General features: G+C 33.6%; 1 protein-coding gene across 4 annotated transcripts in view; it reads right to left on the reverse strand.

Moving 5' to 3' along the window:
* Positions 1 to 4,826: 4,826 nt before the first annotated feature.
* Positions 4,827 to 21,272, reverse strand: part of Herc4 (HECT and RLD domain containing E3 ubiquitin protein ligase 4) — a 115,579-nt gene continuing 99,133 nt past the window's right edge. For all 4 annotated transcript variants that reach the window (XM_077799307.1, XM_077799306.1, XM_026394655.2 and 1 more), the window contains 6 exons: positions 17,129 to 17,295; positions 16,398 to 16,464; positions 14,035 to 14,117; positions 9,923 to 10,106; positions 7,076 to 7,178; positions 4,827 to 5,471 (listed from right to left, as the gene is read on the reverse strand). In XM_077799307.1, the coding sequence (XP_077655433.1) occupies positions 5,263 to 5,471; positions 7,076 to 7,178; positions 9,923 to 10,106; positions 14,035 to 14,117; positions 16,398 to 16,464; positions 17,129 to 17,295 (813 nt within the window). In that variant the 3' untranslated portion in view covers positions 4,827 to 5,262. The remainder of the gene's footprint in view (positions 5,472 to 7,075; positions 7,179 to 9,922; positions 10,107 to 14,034; positions 14,118 to 16,397; positions 16,465 to 17,128; positions 17,296 to 21,272) is intronic.

A 21,272-nucleotide genomic window follows, 5' to 3' on the forward strand; every position in this document is an offset into this window, starting at 1 on the left:
CAACATTTTAAAGTTTTCAAAAAGCCATTGGAATGTTAAATTAATGTAAAGGGAACAGCTTATCTAGACCAAAGAATGGTTATTTCACACTTTTCTTTGTAACATTGAATGGTTTGAAGTCCTCAAAATATCTGTTCTGCTGAACTTTTGATTCTTTAGCACAATTACCTATTTTTAAACACTGGCATTTTCCAAGACTTATGGCAGCTAACTTTTTTAAAATTAAAAAATGACATGCAATGTAAGTAGAAAGTCAGAAGTATTTGGGAGAGCACTCAGTTGTCATTACTTTTTCAAAGTAAGACTTTGGTGCTAAGAGTTTCAGGAGTATTGTATTTATTGTTCAATTGAAGATGGCTTTTGTACTTCCTACAGACATGTAGTGACGTCTATATTGGCTCATAAAACAAAACAAAAAAAAAAACCAAATGAATGCTTTGGAAATGTTTCAGTTGCTCTAGAAACAATAGTGCCTGCCTGGATTCTCCTTAGTTTTGAAATATTTGCCATTGTTGTTTAAGTACCTATCACTGTGGTAGAGCTGGCATTGATCCTTTTCCACAAGTATTAAACTGCCAAGATGTGAATATGCAAAGCCTTTCTGAATCTGTAATAATGGTACTTCTACTGGGGAGAGTGTAATATTCTGGACTGCTGTTTTTCCATCAATGAAGAAAACAACAGGTCCCTGATTACAGTTCCAAAGTAATAAGATGTTAATAACAACTCAGCCAGAAAGTACATGTCTCCTGTTGGGAGGATTTGGTGTAATGAATACCAAACTGCTAGCCTGGTATTATGGGGAGGAACCTTTAACTTGTAATAGCAGAATAGTTAATGAATAAAAAACTAGTTAACATTATTTAAAAGCTTAGCCTGCCTTAAAACTAGAGATCAACTTTTCAACTACAGAAGCTTCTCCTATTTTATAAAGTCACAGAAAACATTTATTTTCCAGAACTTTTTTTTGAACATTACCCCCAAATTATATTCTTATGTTGGTTTAGTATTTATTACAATAAAGAGGGTTTGAAACATAGCTGTTCTTTATGAATAAAATACCCAGCTAGGACCATTACTGCCAGAATAGAAAATTATATTGAATGGCCATTTCCCTACCTAAAAGATGTCTCAATCTGAACTTATTTGGCTACACTAAAGAATGCAGTATATTTAGTTTTCCATTTGCATGATGTGTTTGTGCTTATAGATGATATTTTAAATTGAAAAATTTGTTTTAAATTATTTTTACAGTGAAGACTGTTTTCAGCTCTTTTTATATTGTACATAGTCTTTTATGTAATCTACTGGCATATGTTTTGTAGACTGTTTAATGACTGGATATCTTCCTCCAACTTTTGAAATACAAAACCAGTGTTTTATACTTGTACACTGTTTTAAAGTCTATTAAAATTGTCATTTGACTTTTTTCCTGTTAATTTACATTGTTTATAAGTTATATAACATTTTTAAATTTTGCAGGATTTATACAGCTTTGAAGACTGTATGTATTAGATGCTGCCTGCCAATTTATAATAGTATGACAGCCCCGTACTGATTGTGCTTGATTGTACTATCACCAAAAGTTAGTATTTCAACTGTTGTCTAAGGCATAGTGGTGGCACAGACCTGTAATCCCAGCAGCTTGTGAGGCAGGAGAATTGAGAGTTCAAAAGCAAAAGTGAGGTGTGTGTGAACCCGACTCAGTGGTCGAGTGCCCCTGGATTCAATGCCCAGTTACCGCCTCCCCAAGAAGTGGTTTGTCCTAAAACTTTTTAGGCTTCCCTCAAACTCCTAGGCTCAAAGTTATCCTTCAAAAGCTGCCTTAGCTTCCAAGTGGGATTCTAGGCATCATGCCCAATAGCCCACATCAACTTTTGAGGCTTACCAAGGAACCTTCTTAGTCCAATCCATTGAAGTTTTTGAGACAGTACTTAAATTTAAGAGGCTGAAAAATGCGCATTAGAATGCATGTAATGAATAAAGACTTGACTGGCAGTTTCCTGTTCTCAGGTGTCATACCTTCCTCCCCAGACAACTTGCTAGGCAGATTTAACAAAAATAGTGTCCTTGTTCTGTCAGCCCTAGAGAAATTAGCTTTAATCCCCTATTAATCCCTGACATTCCACATATGCACAGATTGGAAAGTATCAATGACTTAGCAATACCTGGTTTAAGCTGTTAACACTATACAGCTATTTTAGTTTCTGTATATACTCTTTCACTTGATAGTAATACCCTATTTTGAAAGAAATACGACGGATTTTTTTTTTTCTTAGTGCAGTTTTATTTGAAACAAGTCTCAACTCCTAAACCTATAAGCTAGGAGTGTGTGTAAACCAAATGGACAAAGATCTAAATACGCCACTCAGCCTTAAACTCAAAGTAGGATACTTCAGTGATGAAGAAATGGTTTCCTTTTTAGACCAGTAATTAATACTCACCTGAGGAAGTTTAGAACTCCTCCCCTCCTAGGAATATGAATACATATTTAACTGACACAAAGCAGGGCTTGTACTAAAAAGCACCCCCAGGTAGTTCAAAAATATAGTCAGTTGAGAAACAAAGAAATAGAACTGACATTAAAAAATCAAGTTATTGTGTTAAAGTTTTTTTTTTTTTTTTTTGTAAATAAAAAAAAAAAAGGTCCGTTAACAAACAGTGCAGTGCTGAGAATCAAACACCAGTGCCTCATACAATCATGCTAGGAAAGTACTATACCACTGAGCTATGACCCTACCCCAGCCTTTCTGACTTTTAACACTCATTTCTAAGGTCAGTCTGAAAAGGAAATATTCTCACAAAATAAGCCTGTCTGCTCCATTTGTTTTCTGAAATAAAATTTGAGAGCTGGGACTGTGGCTCAGTGGTAGAGTGCTTGCCTGGCATGTGTGAAGCATTGGGTTCAATTCTCAGCACCAGGAGAGGGAGAGGATTGGGCTTATAAGCAAACATTGGCAAGCGCAAGGAGCTAAGGATATGTGAATTCTTTTTTTTTTGATATGTGAATTCTTCAGCAGAGGAGGTGAGTGAAACTATCACAAGGAGCTTTGGATGGCCAAAATGCACAAGGGCTGGAGCAGGGGCTCAGAAGAGGAAATATTCAACCTTGCCTTCAGACAAGTTTACCCATGGTCTTCATGGTATAATTTCACTTTGATTCTGGACCTTTTGCTAAACTAAACAGTAAAAGGGCAAAAATCTTGTTAGGAAACATTGATACTACAAACTATATAAATGGATCCTGTAAGAAGGCCCACCCTGACATCTGTGTACAGAGAAAAGTATTTTCAAGTTTAGCTAACTCAATAACCAGTCTATGACAACAAATTCAATATTTACCTACCTGCTACTCTGATTTACAAAGCAAAGGAGATTTTTCCTAATTTTATAAAACAAATAGCAATTTGAAAAATCTTCAGTGGCATATTGTTTAATCATGAATCTCTTGTTGTTAAAGCTGCTATATTATAGACTATAACTGAGGGAGAAAAAAGTTATCACTTACCCAAGTTAAGCTTTGTACAGGTGTGATCACAGATAAACTTCAGTGTTCTTGATACAGAACTCAATGTTAATCCAAAGTGGCTGCTTTTTCACAGATGAGCTTCATAGCATACAAAGGTTACTAATGAAAAAAGCACCTGACACATAGTTTGCATTTGGAAAATCACCACCCTCAAGGAATGGGTGCAGAGAAATGGTAATATTACCAGGTACACGGAAAAATTCCCATAGGAAAGAATGCCATCTCAAGGAAATCACCTTAAGAATATTGTTTTTCAGTGCTTTACCTATAAAAGACACCTATAGTTTTTTGTATTTTTTTAAAGTTAAACTTCTGAAAAGTATGGGTCCGTGATTCCTTACTGAAGCCCTTGTGCTTGTCTGTATTTTGGAATTATGAATTTTAGCAAATATGCAGTACTCTGCAGGGGTTCCTAGTCCCAATTGGTGAATAGTATAAATAGCCAACAGTTCTGATAGGTCTGTTATAAAATGTAAAAAAATTTTCAGCGTCTTTTTATTTTGGAATTACAGATAAAGAGACTGGACCTCTATCAAACAAATATAAAGGAATAGGAACAATTCAAATGTAATAAACTCCCTGAGAGCCCACTTTTTGAAGAATTTTGAATCTTACGAGAACCACTGAAAGTTTAAATATCAAACCAATAAATTCTTTATTAAACAGTTTTCACGGCATATTTCTATAAATTTAAAAAATAAATATTTGCATTATAGCAGAAAGTCACATGTATTGCATCAACTCAACTCGCTTTTACAATTTAATGACATGAGATAACTAAGCATCAGCACCATAAAAAGATTTGTTTCTGAAAATTCAAGGAAATAGTTCTCAAGTACTAAAAATTCTGACTAAATACTAACCCACAGAATCAATAATTTTGGAAGCTAAAAATCCAGTGACTGGTTTTCTTACTAGCCAAAGTTTCTCTATGGCAACTATAGAGACAAAGTTCTTCCATTTCTAAATATAAATAAGCTTTTTGATAACCTCCCATCTATCAGCATCTCAAGATTCTCAAGAGGGCAGAACTACAAGTTTTTTAGTATAACTCCTATCTGTAAACTCAAGTTTGCACAGACATTTATTCTAGGAAAAAAAAAAAAAAATCACACTGTGTTAGAAACATGCTTAAAATAAAAAAAAGTGTAATGGCAATGGAACCTAGGGCCTCACACATGCTAGGCAAGTGCTCTAACACTGAGTTTTATATATATGCCCAGCTCAGATAAGATTAATTCATAATTTTTAACCTTTAAGAGTCAGCTTAGTTCAATTACAACCATAGAAACTGTACTGGTATCAGAACATAACTATTTTATTACAAAACTTAACATTATTTACAAAATGGAAAAATAATCAAATGACTATTTCAGGCCAAAGTTAAAGGCTTTCCACCCAGTGATTGAAGAAAAATTAAGCAACATTTCCATGCACTCACAGATCATTCTTGAAATATGCAAACTCTTAAAATTTATGTTAGTAAAACTTTAATGTATTCACAATATTTGTATGTTCATGAGGAAGATGGGGAAAAATTCATGGTTCTGTACAATAAGTTTAATATTAACAGTTCATTTTTCTTTTAATATTTTTTGGCTTTCATGAATACTCATAGCATTAAACATTTTGCAAGTAGGAATTATAATAGTACCTGACACGTTGCTGAATTCATCACCACAAGAAAAACACAAGTAGTTTAATGCTTATGCACTAAACTAAATACTCTGAAGTTATATTAAACTGAAGCCTTCATTGTGATCAATAGCTTGGATCAGTTTACGGCGTAGAGTTTCTTTTTCTGAATATTTTGGAAGATCTAGAAGATTAAAACAGGTGTGGGAAACTGGGAGATATTCCTCACCACCTCCTGTTGACTGGATGACTAGTTTCAGACTCTTCATACCAAGAATAGGAATGCGATCGCTACCTGTCAAAAACACTGCCGGGGGAAAAAAAATCATTCACACAACAGCATATAGTAGCTAAGAATACCTAGTGCAGTTCTATAGCACAACTTTATGTGAACATCTGCTTCCAGAATTTGTGGAAGATTTTCAAAATGCATACTAATTACCCACCTATACACTTTTTTTTCCTTTAAAAGTGTAATCTTAATATTGGTATACAGAAAGTGTTCAATAAACATTTGATGAATTAATGACTACTACTATTGACATTCTTTGAAACATTAATGACTACTGTTACTGACCTTCTTTTGGGAAAAGCCATTTAGAATTAGTTAAAAAGCCAAATAAAAATGCAGGTTTTTTAAAAAATATATTTTTAAAGTTGTTGATAGACCTTTACTTGTTTGTCTATGTTTGGTGCTGAGAATGGAACCTAGTGCCTCACACATGCCAGGCAAGTGTGCTACCGCCGAACCCCAGGCCCAGCCCAAAACGCAGTTAAAACAAAAACAAAAACATACCCTTCTCTATTTGTTCCTGTTACTTTTGATAGAAAATTGTTAACAGTGAGCCAAAACTCAAATTGTTTTTCCAAAGAATAATAATTTACTATCCTTATGATACAGGATGCATCAAGCAAGATTCACCCTGACATTTGGCAATTCTCAAGAAAGAAAAGATATCAAGAAAAGATAGCCAAAATGTTCTTGGCAATAGCAGGGAATACTAAAGGAATGTCACTGATTGAGAACATAAATTCTGACAACTTTTTAAAATAGGGCCGGGCACAGTGGTGTACACTTGTAATCCCAATGACTTGAGAGACTGAGGCAGGCAGAAGGATCACCAAGTTTGAGGCTAGACTTGGCAATTTAGCAAAACCCTCAACAACTTAGCGAGACTCTGTCTCAAAAAAATAAGAAGAGATAAGGATGTACCTCAGTGGTAAAGTGCCCCGGGATTCAATCCCCAGTACTACTCCCCCCGAAAAAGGTCAAACTTCAATTGGACTCAGATTTTAACAAGATGAAAAACACAACAGACATGAGGCTGTAGATGAAGGAACTAAGGTCTGGAGAAAGAAAAAAAAAAAAAAGATACTTTCTACAGAAATTCCCAGAAATGTGGAATCAAAGAGAAAAAGAAAAGAGCAAACACAGAAAAGAGCTAGATTGTCTAAAGATCTTTTTAGAAATCTAAAAGGATTCTACAATCCCAGTTTATTTTGATTCCTGGTTTTTATTTTTAAATTTTAGTTACAGATGGATACAATGTCTTTTATTTTGTTTATTTATTTTTATGTGGTGCTGAGGACCAAGCCCAGTGCCTCACATGTGCAAGAGATAGACAAGTGCTCTGCCTCTAAGCCACAACCCCAGCCCCAATTCCTGTTTTTTTTTTTTTCTAAAAACCAACAATATTTTGGAGGCAAACTGAACTTGGCCTTTGAGATAAAAGAAAACAAGCAATTAAGATGATAGTTCATATTTTAAAGTAAAAATTATTCCAATTTAAGATTTTTAGAAAAATACTATGAAAAAAAAATCTAATCCAAAGAGAATCAGTCAATATTCTATGAGAATTAGTTTAATATTAAGATTCCCACCTCATAAAATATGAAACTAGAAATACTTACACAGGAATTGTTTTTTCTTTTCCAATGGTAATTCATGAAATACTTCCCAAAAAATTTTTATCGTAGGATGTTCTGCCCAATACTCCCCTTTGTATTCTGTATTCTAAAAACAATATAACCTCTTATTAGGATTAAGGAATATTAGTTTTGTCTTAATTTGGCAAATTGAATTCCTTAGCCCATAAAGACACCATGGTGCAGGAATTTAAAATGTGCAATGCAGATGATTACCCAACATTTCCTGGGCATTTTGCAATTTGACACTCTTATATTCCAGGAGAAAGAAAAACAGATGAACCACCAGAAACCTCTTCCAAAAACAAGATAGGACTAATTATGTGAATAAGGATAAACTAGAAATACTAAAATAATGTTCAAGGATTATTGAATTTCCAACATGGAAATTACCTATAATTAAAAAATTTTCTTTTACTCCTGAATAGAAGTCATGTTATTTTTACATTGTATTTCTCCTTTACAAAAATGCTACTAAGAGCAACACTAATAATTTTCTGTGGTAGTTTCAAAGATGGTCCTCAATAAGCCTCCTGGTATTCATGTTCTTGTGTACTACACCACATTCCACATTGAATGGGCCTGACCTATGTAATCATTAGGGAACTTGATATGAAAAATGTATGGCTTATCAGGTTAGATAACCCTCTGTGGCTTCAGTCACTCTTTCAGATCACACTTATGGGGGAACATTTCATGAAGACATTCAAATAGCCCTACTATGGACAGACATCATTATGGTGCCAACAGCCATATATGACTATGTATCCTTGTTGAAATGAATATCCTTTATCAAGCCTTTGGATGGCAGTGGCGCCAGTCAATATTGTGACTATACCATCATCAGAAATCCCGGAGCCAAACTATCTAGCTAAACCATTCCTGACACAAACTATGTAAAATAATGTTTTCTCTGTTCTTGTTTTCAAGGTTTTTTTTCTTTTTTAAATAATAGGGATTGAACCCACAGGTACTTAACCACTGAGCCACCACCCAAGTCCTTTTTTATTTTAATACAGGGTCTCTGATAAGTTGCTGAGTCTGGCTTTGAACTTGCAACCCTCTTGCTGCCTTAGCCTCCCGAGTTTCTAGGATTATAGGCATGTGCCACCATGCTTGACAAATGTTATTTTTGGACATACTGTTCCCTTAGGCATAGGCAATATAGAAAAGACTTCTTCAACAATTTCTACTTATTTTTTAAGGCTCAGATTAAAATGTCACCTAGTTCAATCACTGATTTATTCAACTGATTTATAATGAGTTTTAGTTAAAAGTTTTGGGCTGTGGGGAAATTCCAGTGAATGAAGTCCTGACTTACCTTGCAGAATTTCCCATCTAATGAGACTCTTTTCCACATTTAACAAGCATGGTTAAGTTCCTCCATATGTGCCATTCACTAAACCCCTACTCTCCCCTTGTATTCATCACAACTCAGTTAAAAGTAGTTAGCTTCCTTATCAGAGGGCAAAGACTATGTAGCAATATTATTGACTATCATCTCCCCAATCTCTTGCATAGGACCTCATTAGAGGCTTAATAAATATTTGCTAATGGGTTTCTTGAATTTTGGGCTCTTGCTATTTGTAGCTATGACTATCTCAATCACTGAATTCTTGATTTTCCAAATGTGCAGAATAATAAATGTACTTCCAAACAATTTGAGAAAATAACTTGATTTCTAAGGGATGTTAAATTTATTAACTTGTTTGAAGTTAGATTATGAACATGTCAGTGGGGATGAAGAAAGAGAGGTGGATGACTGAAGATCACTCTTATACCTCTAAATTGTATGGGGGAATGCTGATTTCCTGGTTAAACTATCTTCCCATTTTTTTAACTGAGTTAAAAAAAGCCATATATTTTAAAACTGCAAGAAATGCATGTATCCACTTACATCTTAACCATCTGTAAATATACAGTTCAGTAACATTAAGTAATTCACTGTTGTGCAATCACCACCACCATCCATATCTAAACTTCTTTTCATCTTTTAAAACTGAAACTCTGTGTGACCATTAAACAAGAATTCCCTACTTCCCTCTTACAGATTTTTAGATGAACATAATACTTGGGATTAGGATTGCTAGATCATATAGCAAATACGTGTTAACTGCCAAACTGCAAAAATTATATCAGAGGAGGCTATATTAATTAGCAAAATAATTGTTAACCTTATTTTGTTTTTTTAAATTTTTAGTTGTAGTTGGACACAATATCTTTATTTATGTATTTTTATGTGGGGCTGAAGATTGAACCCAGAGCCTCACACATGCTAGGCAAGCACTCCACCACTGAGCCACAACCCCAGCCCATAACCTTATTTCTTAAAGCTGACCTAATCTAGCAATTTTACTAAATGTTAACTGAAGAAATACTTGAGAATTACTTAGAGAAGAAAATTAAACTTTCCTAATTTTCTCCCTAAAAATAAGGCACCAGAAATGAAGATCATACTCATTATTTCTCTGCAAAAAAGTAAACACTGAGATTAATCAGAGAAAAAAATCTTATGCATTGCAAATGCTTTTCACAATGGTTTCCCGACACTGAGGCAGAATGAAAACCCACCATTTTGTCTGGGGCTTCTATTCTGCCTGTGGTCCAGATGACATTTTTCTCTATCTCTACCATCAAACCCACAAAATATAAAACTGCTACCCTCAATTCAAAAACAGTTCAATATTCATTGTGGAGCAAAAACAGTAGAGTGTCCCTATAAAAATGAAGTAATTGTATAAAAATGGAAACTAAAAGGGCAGGACTTTTACAAATAAGCCATGGTCTTGGTCTTTCCATTTAAATAATGTCATAGATTTGTTTTTTTCCTACCTTTTCCAGTTCTTTCCAATCATAATTTGTATTTCCAATAACCATCGATTGTAGTTCATTAGGCTGGAAAAGCAGAAGAACTTTTCCTCCACAGACCTTATGAAAGCCAGCGTGAAAGGCATCAAATAAGGAAGCCACTGATTTATTGAATATGTAATCCACATAAGCATCAACAAACTCCTGCCTAGAAATAAAAAAATACATACATGCATAAAAATCACTTATAACATAGTCTGATTAAAACTGTGCTCCTATGCCTTTTGCTACTTAACTATATAAAACAGAAAAAATATGAACAGGACTGACTCAAAGGGGACAAAGTTATTATAAATAAATCTATTAAAAATTAAGATATACCCATGAAGCATTCATAGTTCTTAGACTATTCCTAATAGAAAAATATCATTTGCTAATTAACAGAATGATATAAATGGCTAACAAAATAATTTCAAAAGTCACAAATTAATGAAAATTTGTAGTATCACCTCACATGCATTCCTAAAAGAGTGATCTGTTACAAATATTGTGTGGTGAAAAAATGAGAGCTTTGGGACTCAGATTATTTGACAGAGGAGTCTTTCTCCTTGGAGTGGACTCCAAGGAATCTGAACAAAAATTTATTTTCAAAAACAACCACCAAGTAGCAGGTATTAAATATTCTTTTAGGATAATCATTAAAAGACTATAAGTTTATTTTTCTTTAAATGTATGTGCAGTATACAGACACACATACACAGTTGATTGTCTTCTGTCTCTTAGGATACAAAAAATACTGTACAGAAAAAAGGGAAATTTCTTTATCCAGTAACTAGAATAACAAAAAATTTTAATCAATTTGTTTTGTTTTGCTATTCACAAATATTTTTATGAAGCAATTCAGTTAAACAAATAATGAGAACAGGCACTGGAGAATGATTTCAGTATTTCATATCCTTGTCTTGCAAATAATAATGTTTCTGTAAATGGGAATATGAGTAAATTTAAGCATCTACAAATATTCTTATCCATCCCAAACTAAATTTATAAGTAGCAGAAAAACTGGCTAAAGGAGGCCATTGTAAAATAAAATCTGGTGGGCCTAAGGAAAAACCAATAGGATACAATATTAGAGTCAGATGAGAAAAAAGTTAATTAGGTAAGGCATAATTTACAATCCATCCATTTAGAAAGTTAAATTTCATCTATACTAATTATACCCTCAAGCACAAAAGGCTAAATAATTTTACATACTTTTTGTCAAAATTCTTATATTAATTTCTCAATAATATACATGAAATAATTTTCAGGAACTTTTTAAAAGCAGGAAAAAAATCTAAATCAAAGTTTCTCAAAAACTTAAAAAAAAAGCTAGAAGTGCTTCAAAATTTTTAATTAATTTTAACAACAGTTTTATTTTACAAGGTAAGACATATGCATAGTGTATTATTGGTAGTAATAATTCTAATAGCCAACATTTACTGAGCACATACATGTGCTAGATAGGTCCTATTTTAAAATTATTGCCTCACCTAAACCTCAAAATAACCCCATGAAGTACATATAATTGAGTATTCTATTTTACAGAAAAGAAGACTGAGGTATGGAGATATCAACTATCTATTTAAAGTCACACAGCTTCTAAGTAATCAAGTCAGGATTGCCACAGTCTGGCTGGGCACAATCAAGAGCCACTTATCAAGCAGAAGTATGACATGCTGCACCACAGGAGCTCTTCAGGAATTCCCTCAGAGCGGAACTGCCACCACCAGCTTCCCACAAGCCTCTCTATCCCCCACTCCTCCTGCTCTTGAGGCCGATTGGCTGGGTCCCATGGGCGGAGCCAAAAGAGTCCCCCAATGAGCAGCTCCGTGGTCTGAAAGGGCAGGGAAACAGCCCAATGAGCATCACTGCAGAGAAGCCAATCAGCTGGAAGTTTGCTGGGGCCCCTTCCGCTGTGGCTCTCAACACAGGATTACAATGTTTGGATCATGTCCCTAGCCAAACCCACTGTTAACTTTGTCTAAAGACAAAATAGAAGAAAACAAAGTGCTTTCTGTCCTGCATTTATCTACCAGGAATTCCTGCTATTTGAAGCCAATATCGGTCTTGTTAACTCTTTCTTGCTATTCCTTTTGATATTTATCTTCAAGCATCTGCCAACATAGTTCTAGTGTTATTCTTTGATTTTTCAATCTTAAATGTTATATAATGAACTGAAAACCTATTAGGAAAGGTAAAGATTTACTTTTTACTTAATTGCTCTGCTCTTATTTTTCCTCCCCCAAAATTCTCATTTTATAATGATTTTGGTTCAGTATTCACTATTAACACTTTTATAATTACAAATATTATTCATAATTGAGCAGCAGGGTATTCTGTTTACCTTTTCTTTTTTTTATATGTAGTTTTTAAAAATTTTTTAGTTGTAGTTGGACACAACACTTTTATTTATTTATATGTGGTGCTGAGGCTCGAACCCAGGGCCTTGCACGTGCTGAGTGCTCTACCACTGAGCCATAACCCCAGCCTGTGTTTACCTTTTCTTAAAACAAAAATTATAATGTGTTCCTTCATGTGCTACTTTATCCCTAACTTCTCCAAAACAATTGTCAATTTCCTCCATAATCATTCAAATATATCAGGTAGCATCAGTTGGATTTTTCTCCTAATTTCCTTCAAACTCTTGCTCTAACCCAGATTGTTAACTCTTTGAGAAACTTCTACACAGCTTTTGTTCCTTCAAAAGAATCCTCTTTGCCTCTCTCTTATACTGTATCCTGTACCTTTCTCTATCCTGGTTTAATTACTTATTTTGGTTGGTACAACATATCTGAGATGGAGGCATCAGAAGTAGGTTCTATGAGAATGTGCACATATGAAAATGTTTATATATAATGACATATATGATAATTTGAATATAGAATTAAAATGCTTTTTCTCCCAGAATTTAAATTTTCTAGTTTCCTAGTGTTGTTCTTATAAGTCTGATGATATTCTGATTCCTAATTCTTTGTATGTCGTCTGCTTTTTTCTCCCCTGGAAGGATTTAGTTTGTATATTTTGCCTTGGTATGTGTCTTATTTTCCTACTTCCCCTGCTTTCAATCTTGAAAGGCTTCCCAAACTTCAGTTCTGGGAAGTTTCTGGGTACCATTTTCTTTGACAAATTTAATTCATTCCATTTCTTCCAATAAATTTTTCCTCTCAGTTTTTAAAAGAATCCATCTGGATGTTGGCACCTTGAAGATACTGACTTCAGTTTCTTTTGAAGTTTATTCTTTATTCTGCATTGTTCCTGTTCCTTGCCATTCTTTTTAACTGTTTTGGTCCTTCCTTAAATGTCTACTCACTGGCTAGTCATTCACATATAAAACATAGGCAGTTTCTTCAGAAAAAGATCTAATACAAAGGGTCAAGAAAGAGGGAGCTGTAGAATTTCACGTCATCTCCCTATTTTCAGTTCAGCTCCTTTCCCATAGCTATGCCTAGGTATCTCAAACCACAGTCCCTTCAGTTGAATGTCTCTAAAAGGTATATTTCTAATCTCCTGCATAAGCTAGAGAAGGACATTTGCCAGGTTACTGGATGTGTTAAGGGAAAGGTTTCTAACTGCTTCTTTTAAAAATAGTTTACAAACTCCATGCATTTTGCAAAAGGATGTTTTTTACTCTTAGTGCTTGGGCCTTTGTTCTACAACATGAACTGGTAGTCTTCTTAGCAATTCCGCTCCATTCTACATTGCAGCTTTCTGGGTTTGCAATCTTTATTTTTTCGTTGTAGATTGTTATGTGGTGCAGGGGATCGAACCCAGGGCCTCACACGTGCGAGGCAAGTGCTCACCCCAGCCCTGGTTTGCAATCTTAACTAAGCACTATTTTCTGGCTTCCAAAACTGCATTTGCTACAATCTCCTCTCACTTTTCTTTTTCTTTTTTTTTTTTTAATTTATGATCTTTTCATTCCTTTTTTGATGTCTTAAGGGCATTTCAGGAGCAGAGGCATATTAGTTCTTCATTAAACAGTCCAAGTTTTACCTGAGTAAAAACTAAGGGTTGTGACATGTTGGGGGGGGGGGAGGGGAAGGAAAGCCCTGCAATTTTAATCACTCCCACTGATGCTGCTATAATTCACTTACCGATTTTGTTTGTTAACAGCTGTGTCTGCACCATTTAGAACCAGCTCTTTCACTTCTGTTGCACCAAAGTTTTCAACTGTGATCTATTAATTTAAATTTTTAAAAAAAGTAAATGTCAGACTCAAAACTTAGTATTTTAATAATCTACTATTATATTCTTCCTTTTGTCTCATAGATATAACTAATAATTTTGAGACAAAATTCTGCACCATCACTTATTTATGAATTCTGCTTAAAGCCACAACTAGGAATTTTCATACTCTAGTATTTTGATATCTTACTATGACTAATTATAAATTATCAAATGTTTGGTTACTTAAGCACAGGAAACAGAATATATTGTGAACAAAATATTTAGAACATAGTAGAAAATTAGGATATTTTCCTTAGAAGAGTGACTGAATCAAACTATCAGAATGTATTCAGCTTAGAAGAGCTATGCATTCTTCCCACATTACTACTATTCTCCCATATTACTCTATCTGCAAAATATATTTAATCACAGGTGTTTGGCTATTTTGCAACTTTTATTTCTCATACTTGTCTAATTATTTTTTAAACAAACATTGCCATTCCCACTTCTATATCCTTCCTTTACTCCTTTTTTTGAATATTATCCTCTTTTATGAAAATCTAGCAATTGTAAAAATACTATGGTAGAAAAGGAATGATAAGTAAGAAATGAACACATCTCTGCTCTAAAGTTTACCATCTAATAAAAAAGAAGAAAATGTGATATATAAACAATCATTACAATAAAATAATGCCATAAAACAAAATTTTACCAGACCACACAGGAAGGAAAGTTTAATTTTACCTAAAACTTGTAGAAAGAAGGATGGGCAGTATTCTGAAAGACCAGAGGGGAGCAGGATTTCAGACTAATACATCAATTTAATACATGGATAAATAGAGTAAACATCAAGTTCTAAATATGTATGCCAAGAGGCTTAAAAAAAAAATCAAAGGTATATGAAACAATTCTGTGTAATATAATTTGGCATTAATGGAGAGATACAATGGAAGTTTTCCCATTGTTCTTTTTTTTTTAAGAGAGAATTTTTTAATATATGTATTTTTTTGGTGAACACAACATCGTTATTTTATTTGTATGTGGTGCTGAGGATCGAACCCAGCGCCCCGCACATGCCAGGTGAGCGCGATATAGAATGTTCCTGATATCATGCAGCTAGTAGACAGTTGTGTAACATGGCATCTTATTATGGGTATTTTTGGGAAGCTATGCTGAGAATCAGGTTTCTAGTCTGAAATAAAAAATATGTATGAAAAAAAATTAAAAATAGACTGAAGGCTTTACCATTTTTTCAAGTGTGAAATTCACAATATTTATTAAATGTTCCCTTCTGAAGTGCCTTATCATCATCCTTGCTGATTTTCTCTTCTTTAATTGCCAACTGGTCTATTTTTGGCAGATTCTCATTTGTCAATGGCTTAGTATGTGACTAGATCAGCCATTCAACATCCCTTTTTGCTAACTTCATAAAATTTTGCATCTTTTACACAGTTTGCAATTTCATTTCCAAATAACACTGCAATGAATTTGCATACATATCATACTAACTCATCCAACAGTGAGTTAGACAAAACGAGCAAGAAAACAGAAAGAGATATATCTGGGGAAATTAATCTTTTAAGTTGCAAGGTTATTCACATTACAATAACCTCTTGCTTCTCTGTAAATGCAGAATCACAGATTCAAAAACAAACACTTGGATAAGGATCTTTTGCCTTTTTTTTTTTTTTTTTTGTGGTACTGGAGATTAAAGGGGCCTTGAGCTTGCTATGAAAATGCTATCCCTACTGAGCTACATCCCCAAGACCCAGGCTGACCTCAAACTTTTTTTTAAATATTGTTTTTAGCTGTAGTTGGACACAATACCTTTATTTTATTTATTTTTATGTGGTGTTGAGGATCGAACCCAGGGCCTTCCACATGCGAGGCAAGCACTCTATCGCTGAGCCACAACCCAGCCCCTGACCTCAAACTTCTGATCTTCCTGCCTATGCCTCCCCAGTTGCTGAGATTACAGGAGTGCTCCACCATTTCAGCATAATAATAAAGTACATAAGGTTTGAAGTCACATAGCTGGATTTGAGTACCCACTCTAATATATAATTATTAATTTTAGCTTCCTTCATCTGTAAAATAGGATGATATTAACCTCACAGGATTATTGAGGATAAAATGGAACAACATATATATTGTGTCTAGCACATAGCAAATGCTCAATAAATGTTAGCTAAAAGATTAAGAGTCGCATCTTCAAAATGAAACTACAAGGCAAAGCTGTTAAATAAAAGGGATGATGAATAATCAGACTAATTTATGTTTTTCATCTTACCGTAAAATTTAGACAAAATGTTTCCTCTATATCATCTTCTGGATAATCCAATAATTGTTGCATACTTCTGTAAAACAATGTATATTTCTTTAAGGTAAAATATCATTAAGTATTTTGACTATTTTGTTTGCATAAGTACGTATTTCTCATTCCCTTTTGATAAAATCCTTTCATTAATTTGTATTTTTACATTTGTTTCAGAACAGAGTATGCACACTATCAAACTTACAAATAACGATGGGGGAAAAAACAGGTTTTCTTTCTTCCTCTGAATAAAATGACCATGTATCAACCCATTTTCAGCATTTGTTCTTATTTATATGTAATTTTTACTCTATTTTATGTAATAAATTTGAAAAAATTTTATCTGTTCAAAGTAGAAATGAGGGTATAATCAGAGGTCCAAATAAATTATTTAACCACTCTCAGAAAACACTATCTTCATACATTTATTATCTGATATATGTAAAGTACTTTTAAAACACTAAAAATCAAGCACTGAAGACAAAACTTCAGACATTCACTGAAAAATTTAGTCTTCATACTGAAGATTAGTCTTTAAGGTAGAAAATTTTGATTTTGGTAATAGGATGTATATTCATTTATTTAGAATGCAATTTATTTCAGAAATTTAATAGAAACAACAATATTAATCCTAGAAGGAAAATTTTCTGTACATTTCCCATTTCTTATCTCCCAAATCCTACTCCTGATACTTTTTTACAACTAACCTCCCAACATCAGGCATTAGTTCCTTCAAATCATCAAGGGATGGTTTCTTTTTCAGGAGTTTCTTATATAAAGCCAAAGGAAAATGGAGGTCCACAATAGTGAAATTATAAATAGCTAATCCACAGATAACACCAATCAAGTGGAACAAATCACTGTCTTCAAATGTCTAATAACAAATATAAGGAAAAAAAGGTTAGACTTATCTTCCAAGTTAAAACATTAAATTTTCTTCTGATTACAAATAGAAGAAAAAGTAATGAACAAGAAAAAAATTTCAAACATTGCATTAGTATCTCCATGGCATAATATTACTATTAAAAGTTCTCTACAACTTATATATATATATATGACTTCACAACTGTTTTTTTAATTTTTTTTGGGGGGGGCAGTTCCATGTCATGAAGTAATTAGTCTGGGAATGTATATAGTTCAGTGGTAGGACATTTGTCTGGCATGGGCAAAACCCTGCGTAACCCTGGGTTTGATTCTCAGCACTATTTAAAAAAAAAAAAAAAAAGCAACACTAAATTAAAGGTAAAATGGGCACTATAATTTTTTTTTCCTGATTTAAAAAAAATACATATTATTTGAAAAAAAAAACACAAAAAAGAAAATATATCTGCAATCTAGGCAACCTGAAAGTTGAAAGAGGGAGAGGTGGATGCATGGGGTAGGGGAGGGTGTATCTGACCAGTATATATGCATACAAAATCATCACTCTGAATCCATTAATATGTATGTTACTAAAATATTTCCATCTACTATAAATTCAGAAAAATAATTTAAAAACACTATATTCAAACTTTTATTTCATTTTTCCAATTACCCATGAGTATTTTCTTATGTCATTCATTAAATGTTCTTCCAGAACATGGTTTTTAATAGTTGCACATTACATCATGCAAAAAGTATGATGATTTGCTAAATCAGCTATTTTACTATAGTTGAAAATATAGATTAAAACAAAGCTTAAAAAAATCAATTAATCAAAGTCTAACTGGGAGGCACACCTATAATCCCAGCAACTAGGGAGGCTGAGGCAAGGAAAATGGGAAGTTTGAGACCAGCCTCAACTCAGCAAGACCCTGTCTCAAAATAAAAAATACAAATGGGATGCGATATATTTCAGTGGTAAAACATCCCTGGGTTCAATCCCAGCATTGCAAAAACAAAACAAAAAGAAACCTGAAAGTACTTTTTTCCCCTCATGCTCAAAGAAGTAAAATATACACATAAAAAATTCTGTGAAAAGAATGATTAAGAGAATAATTTTTTTTTTTTAAATTAGACTTGGGTTATAGACCTAGTTCAGTCACTAGCTAGCCTCAGTGTTTTTAAAGACAAATAGTCATGCATGATAACACACAACAGCAATCCCAATTAGTCAGGAGGCGAGGGCATAAGATCATAAGTCAAGGCCAGCTCAGGCAATTTAGCGACACTCAAAAAGTGTTAAATTCTCAGCATCAGAAAAACTGGGGTAGGGCAAGAGCATCCTTTTTTACTGAAAGGGGTCTTGTTTTGTTGCCCAGACTGGTCTCAAATTCATGGATTTAATTTATCCTCCTACCTCAGCTTCCAAAGTAACTATGACTACTGGCACATACTACCACACATAGCTTTGCTTCTTAAGGAAGAATTTCTAATTCAAAAGATAGTTAAAACATTTACTAATTATTCTGTTCTAGTTTCTTCTGCCACTTCAGTCCAGAAAAATGTCACACATACATACTACATATACAATGTCATACATACTATATATACACAATGTCATACATACTATATATACACAATGTCATACATACTATATACACAACAAATGCTTTTTTTGTCATGGGTTTTAAAATGACAATTTACTTTAGTATACATTTTTCACTATTAATGATATTGAACTCATGAAATTTCTTGTACTAAGCCCACTTATTTTGGGGGGATTTCCCACCAAAAACCATGATTGTCAAAAAATAGTGGAATGCCAGGATGTGATGGTGCATTCCTATAATCCCAGAGACTCAGGACATTGAGGCAGGAAGGACTGCATGTTTGAGACCAGTTTCACAATTTAGCAAGACCCTGTTTCTAAGATAAATAAATGAAATAAAAAGGCTGGAGATGTAGCTTAGTGTAACTTCCTACAAGAAATGCTAAAATCTTCATCAGGCTGATGAAAGGATGCATCACAGTAATACAAAGTCATAGAAAAAGAATTCTGGCAAAGGTAGCTATATAGATAAATATAAACTATTATAAATTTAAGATGTTAATTATAACTCCAAGGCAATAGTAAGAAAATAACTAAACAGAAAAGGAAATAAGCAGGAAATCAAAGTAAGTACATAAAAAAACAAACACCAAAAGGGCAGTAATAGAGGAATTAACAGAAAAACGTATGATATATATTAAAAAAGAGCAAAATAAAAGCATTTCTTTATCAATTACTTTAAATGTAAATGATTAAACTCTGCAATCAAAGACTGGCAGAATGTTTTAAACAAACAAGATCCAACTATATACGGTCTACTGACTTATCTTAGATCCACAGATACATGTAAAATGAAAATGAAAGCTTGGAAGAAAGATATTTCATGATATTAATAAAACAGAGTTGGAGTGAATATGCTAATAATAGACAAAATAGACTAATACCAGACAAAATTGTTAGAAAAAACAAAGGCATGCTGAGAAAAGAATTCATCAAGAAGTTGTAACAACTACAAACATGTATTAACAACACAACTACAAAATACACTGAAGGGAGAAATGTTATTCTATAATTAGAGTCAGTGGCTTTAAGATCCCACTTGCAGGGGCTGGGGATATGGCTCAAGCGGTAGCGTGCTCGCCTGGCATGCGTGCGGCCCGGGTTCGATCTTCAGCACCACATACAAACAAAGATGTCGTGTCTGCCGAAAACTAAAATAAATAACTAAATATTGAAAAATTCTCTCTCTCTCTCTCAAAAAAAAAAAAAAAAAAAAAAAAAAGATCCCACTTGCAATAATGACTAAAACAGCTAGACAGATAAGTCAGGAAAAAAAGAAAAAAGAAAAATATTATAAATTGAGACCTAACAGACATACATAAAACACTCTACCCAATATAGAAGAATACACATTCTTTTTTTTTTGGTGGGGGCCGGGGAGTACTGGGGATTAAACTCAGGGGCACTCAACCACTGAGCCACATCCGCAGCCCTATTTTGTATCAGGTTCTCACTGAGTTGCTTAGTACCTTACTAAGTTGCTGAGGCTGGTCTTGAATGCCCGACCCTCAGAGCCATTAGGATTACAGGCCTATGCCACCACGCCCAGCTAGAATACACATTCTTTAAAAGTGTACATGGAACACTCTCCAGGCTAAACAATATATTGTGTCAGAAAACAAATCTCAATAATTTAAAAAAGACTAGAATGATTTTTAAAAAATCTCCAACCACAGTGCAATGAAATTAGAAATTAGTATCAGAAGGAAATCTGGGAAGTTGAAAAATGTGGAAATTAAGCAATACACTCTTTAAAACAACCAACAAAGAAGAAATCAAAAAGAAAATTAAAAAATACTTAGACTAGAAAGATGAAAATATAATATTTGAAAACTTATGGGATACAAAGAAAGCAGTGTTTAGAAGGAATTAATTGTAAATAACTTAAAAAAGAACCTCAAGTTAACAACTAACTTTACATCCTAAGGAGCTAGGAAGAACAATCTGTAGAAGAAAGAAAATAAAAATAAAAGATTAAAGTGGAGATAAAATATATAGAATAGGTAAATACATAGAAGCAAGAAAGCCAGAAGTTGTTTCTTCTAACTAAAAGATCAACAAAATTTACAAATCTTTCAGCTAGAGGGTACAACAGGAGATTGAAACATCAGCAATTACACACAGTAGCTTCTTAGATCCCAGACTTGCTTTTATTTCTAATAATCATGTCTTCATCACATCTCATTCCCATGGTTACATGGAACACTCCAAATCTCAAATGCAAGCTTTCTCTAATTTATCACTACCTCTAACTTTCTCAGTTCCCCTTACAATTTGATTCTACCAATATCTACAAGCTATTGACTTCAACAATTACTTACTGATATTATCTCCACATCAAGTCCTCTTAAAGCTTAAATTCCATGATACATTAATATAAT

The sequence above is a fragment of the Urocitellus parryii genome, chromosome 5 (genome assembly GCF_045843805.1).
Source record: "Urocitellus parryii isolate mUroPar1 chromosome 5, mUroPar1.hap1, whole genome shotgun sequence".
Classification (NCBI taxonomy): domain Eukaryota; kingdom Metazoa; phylum Chordata; class Mammalia; order Rodentia; family Sciuridae; genus Urocitellus; species Urocitellus parryii.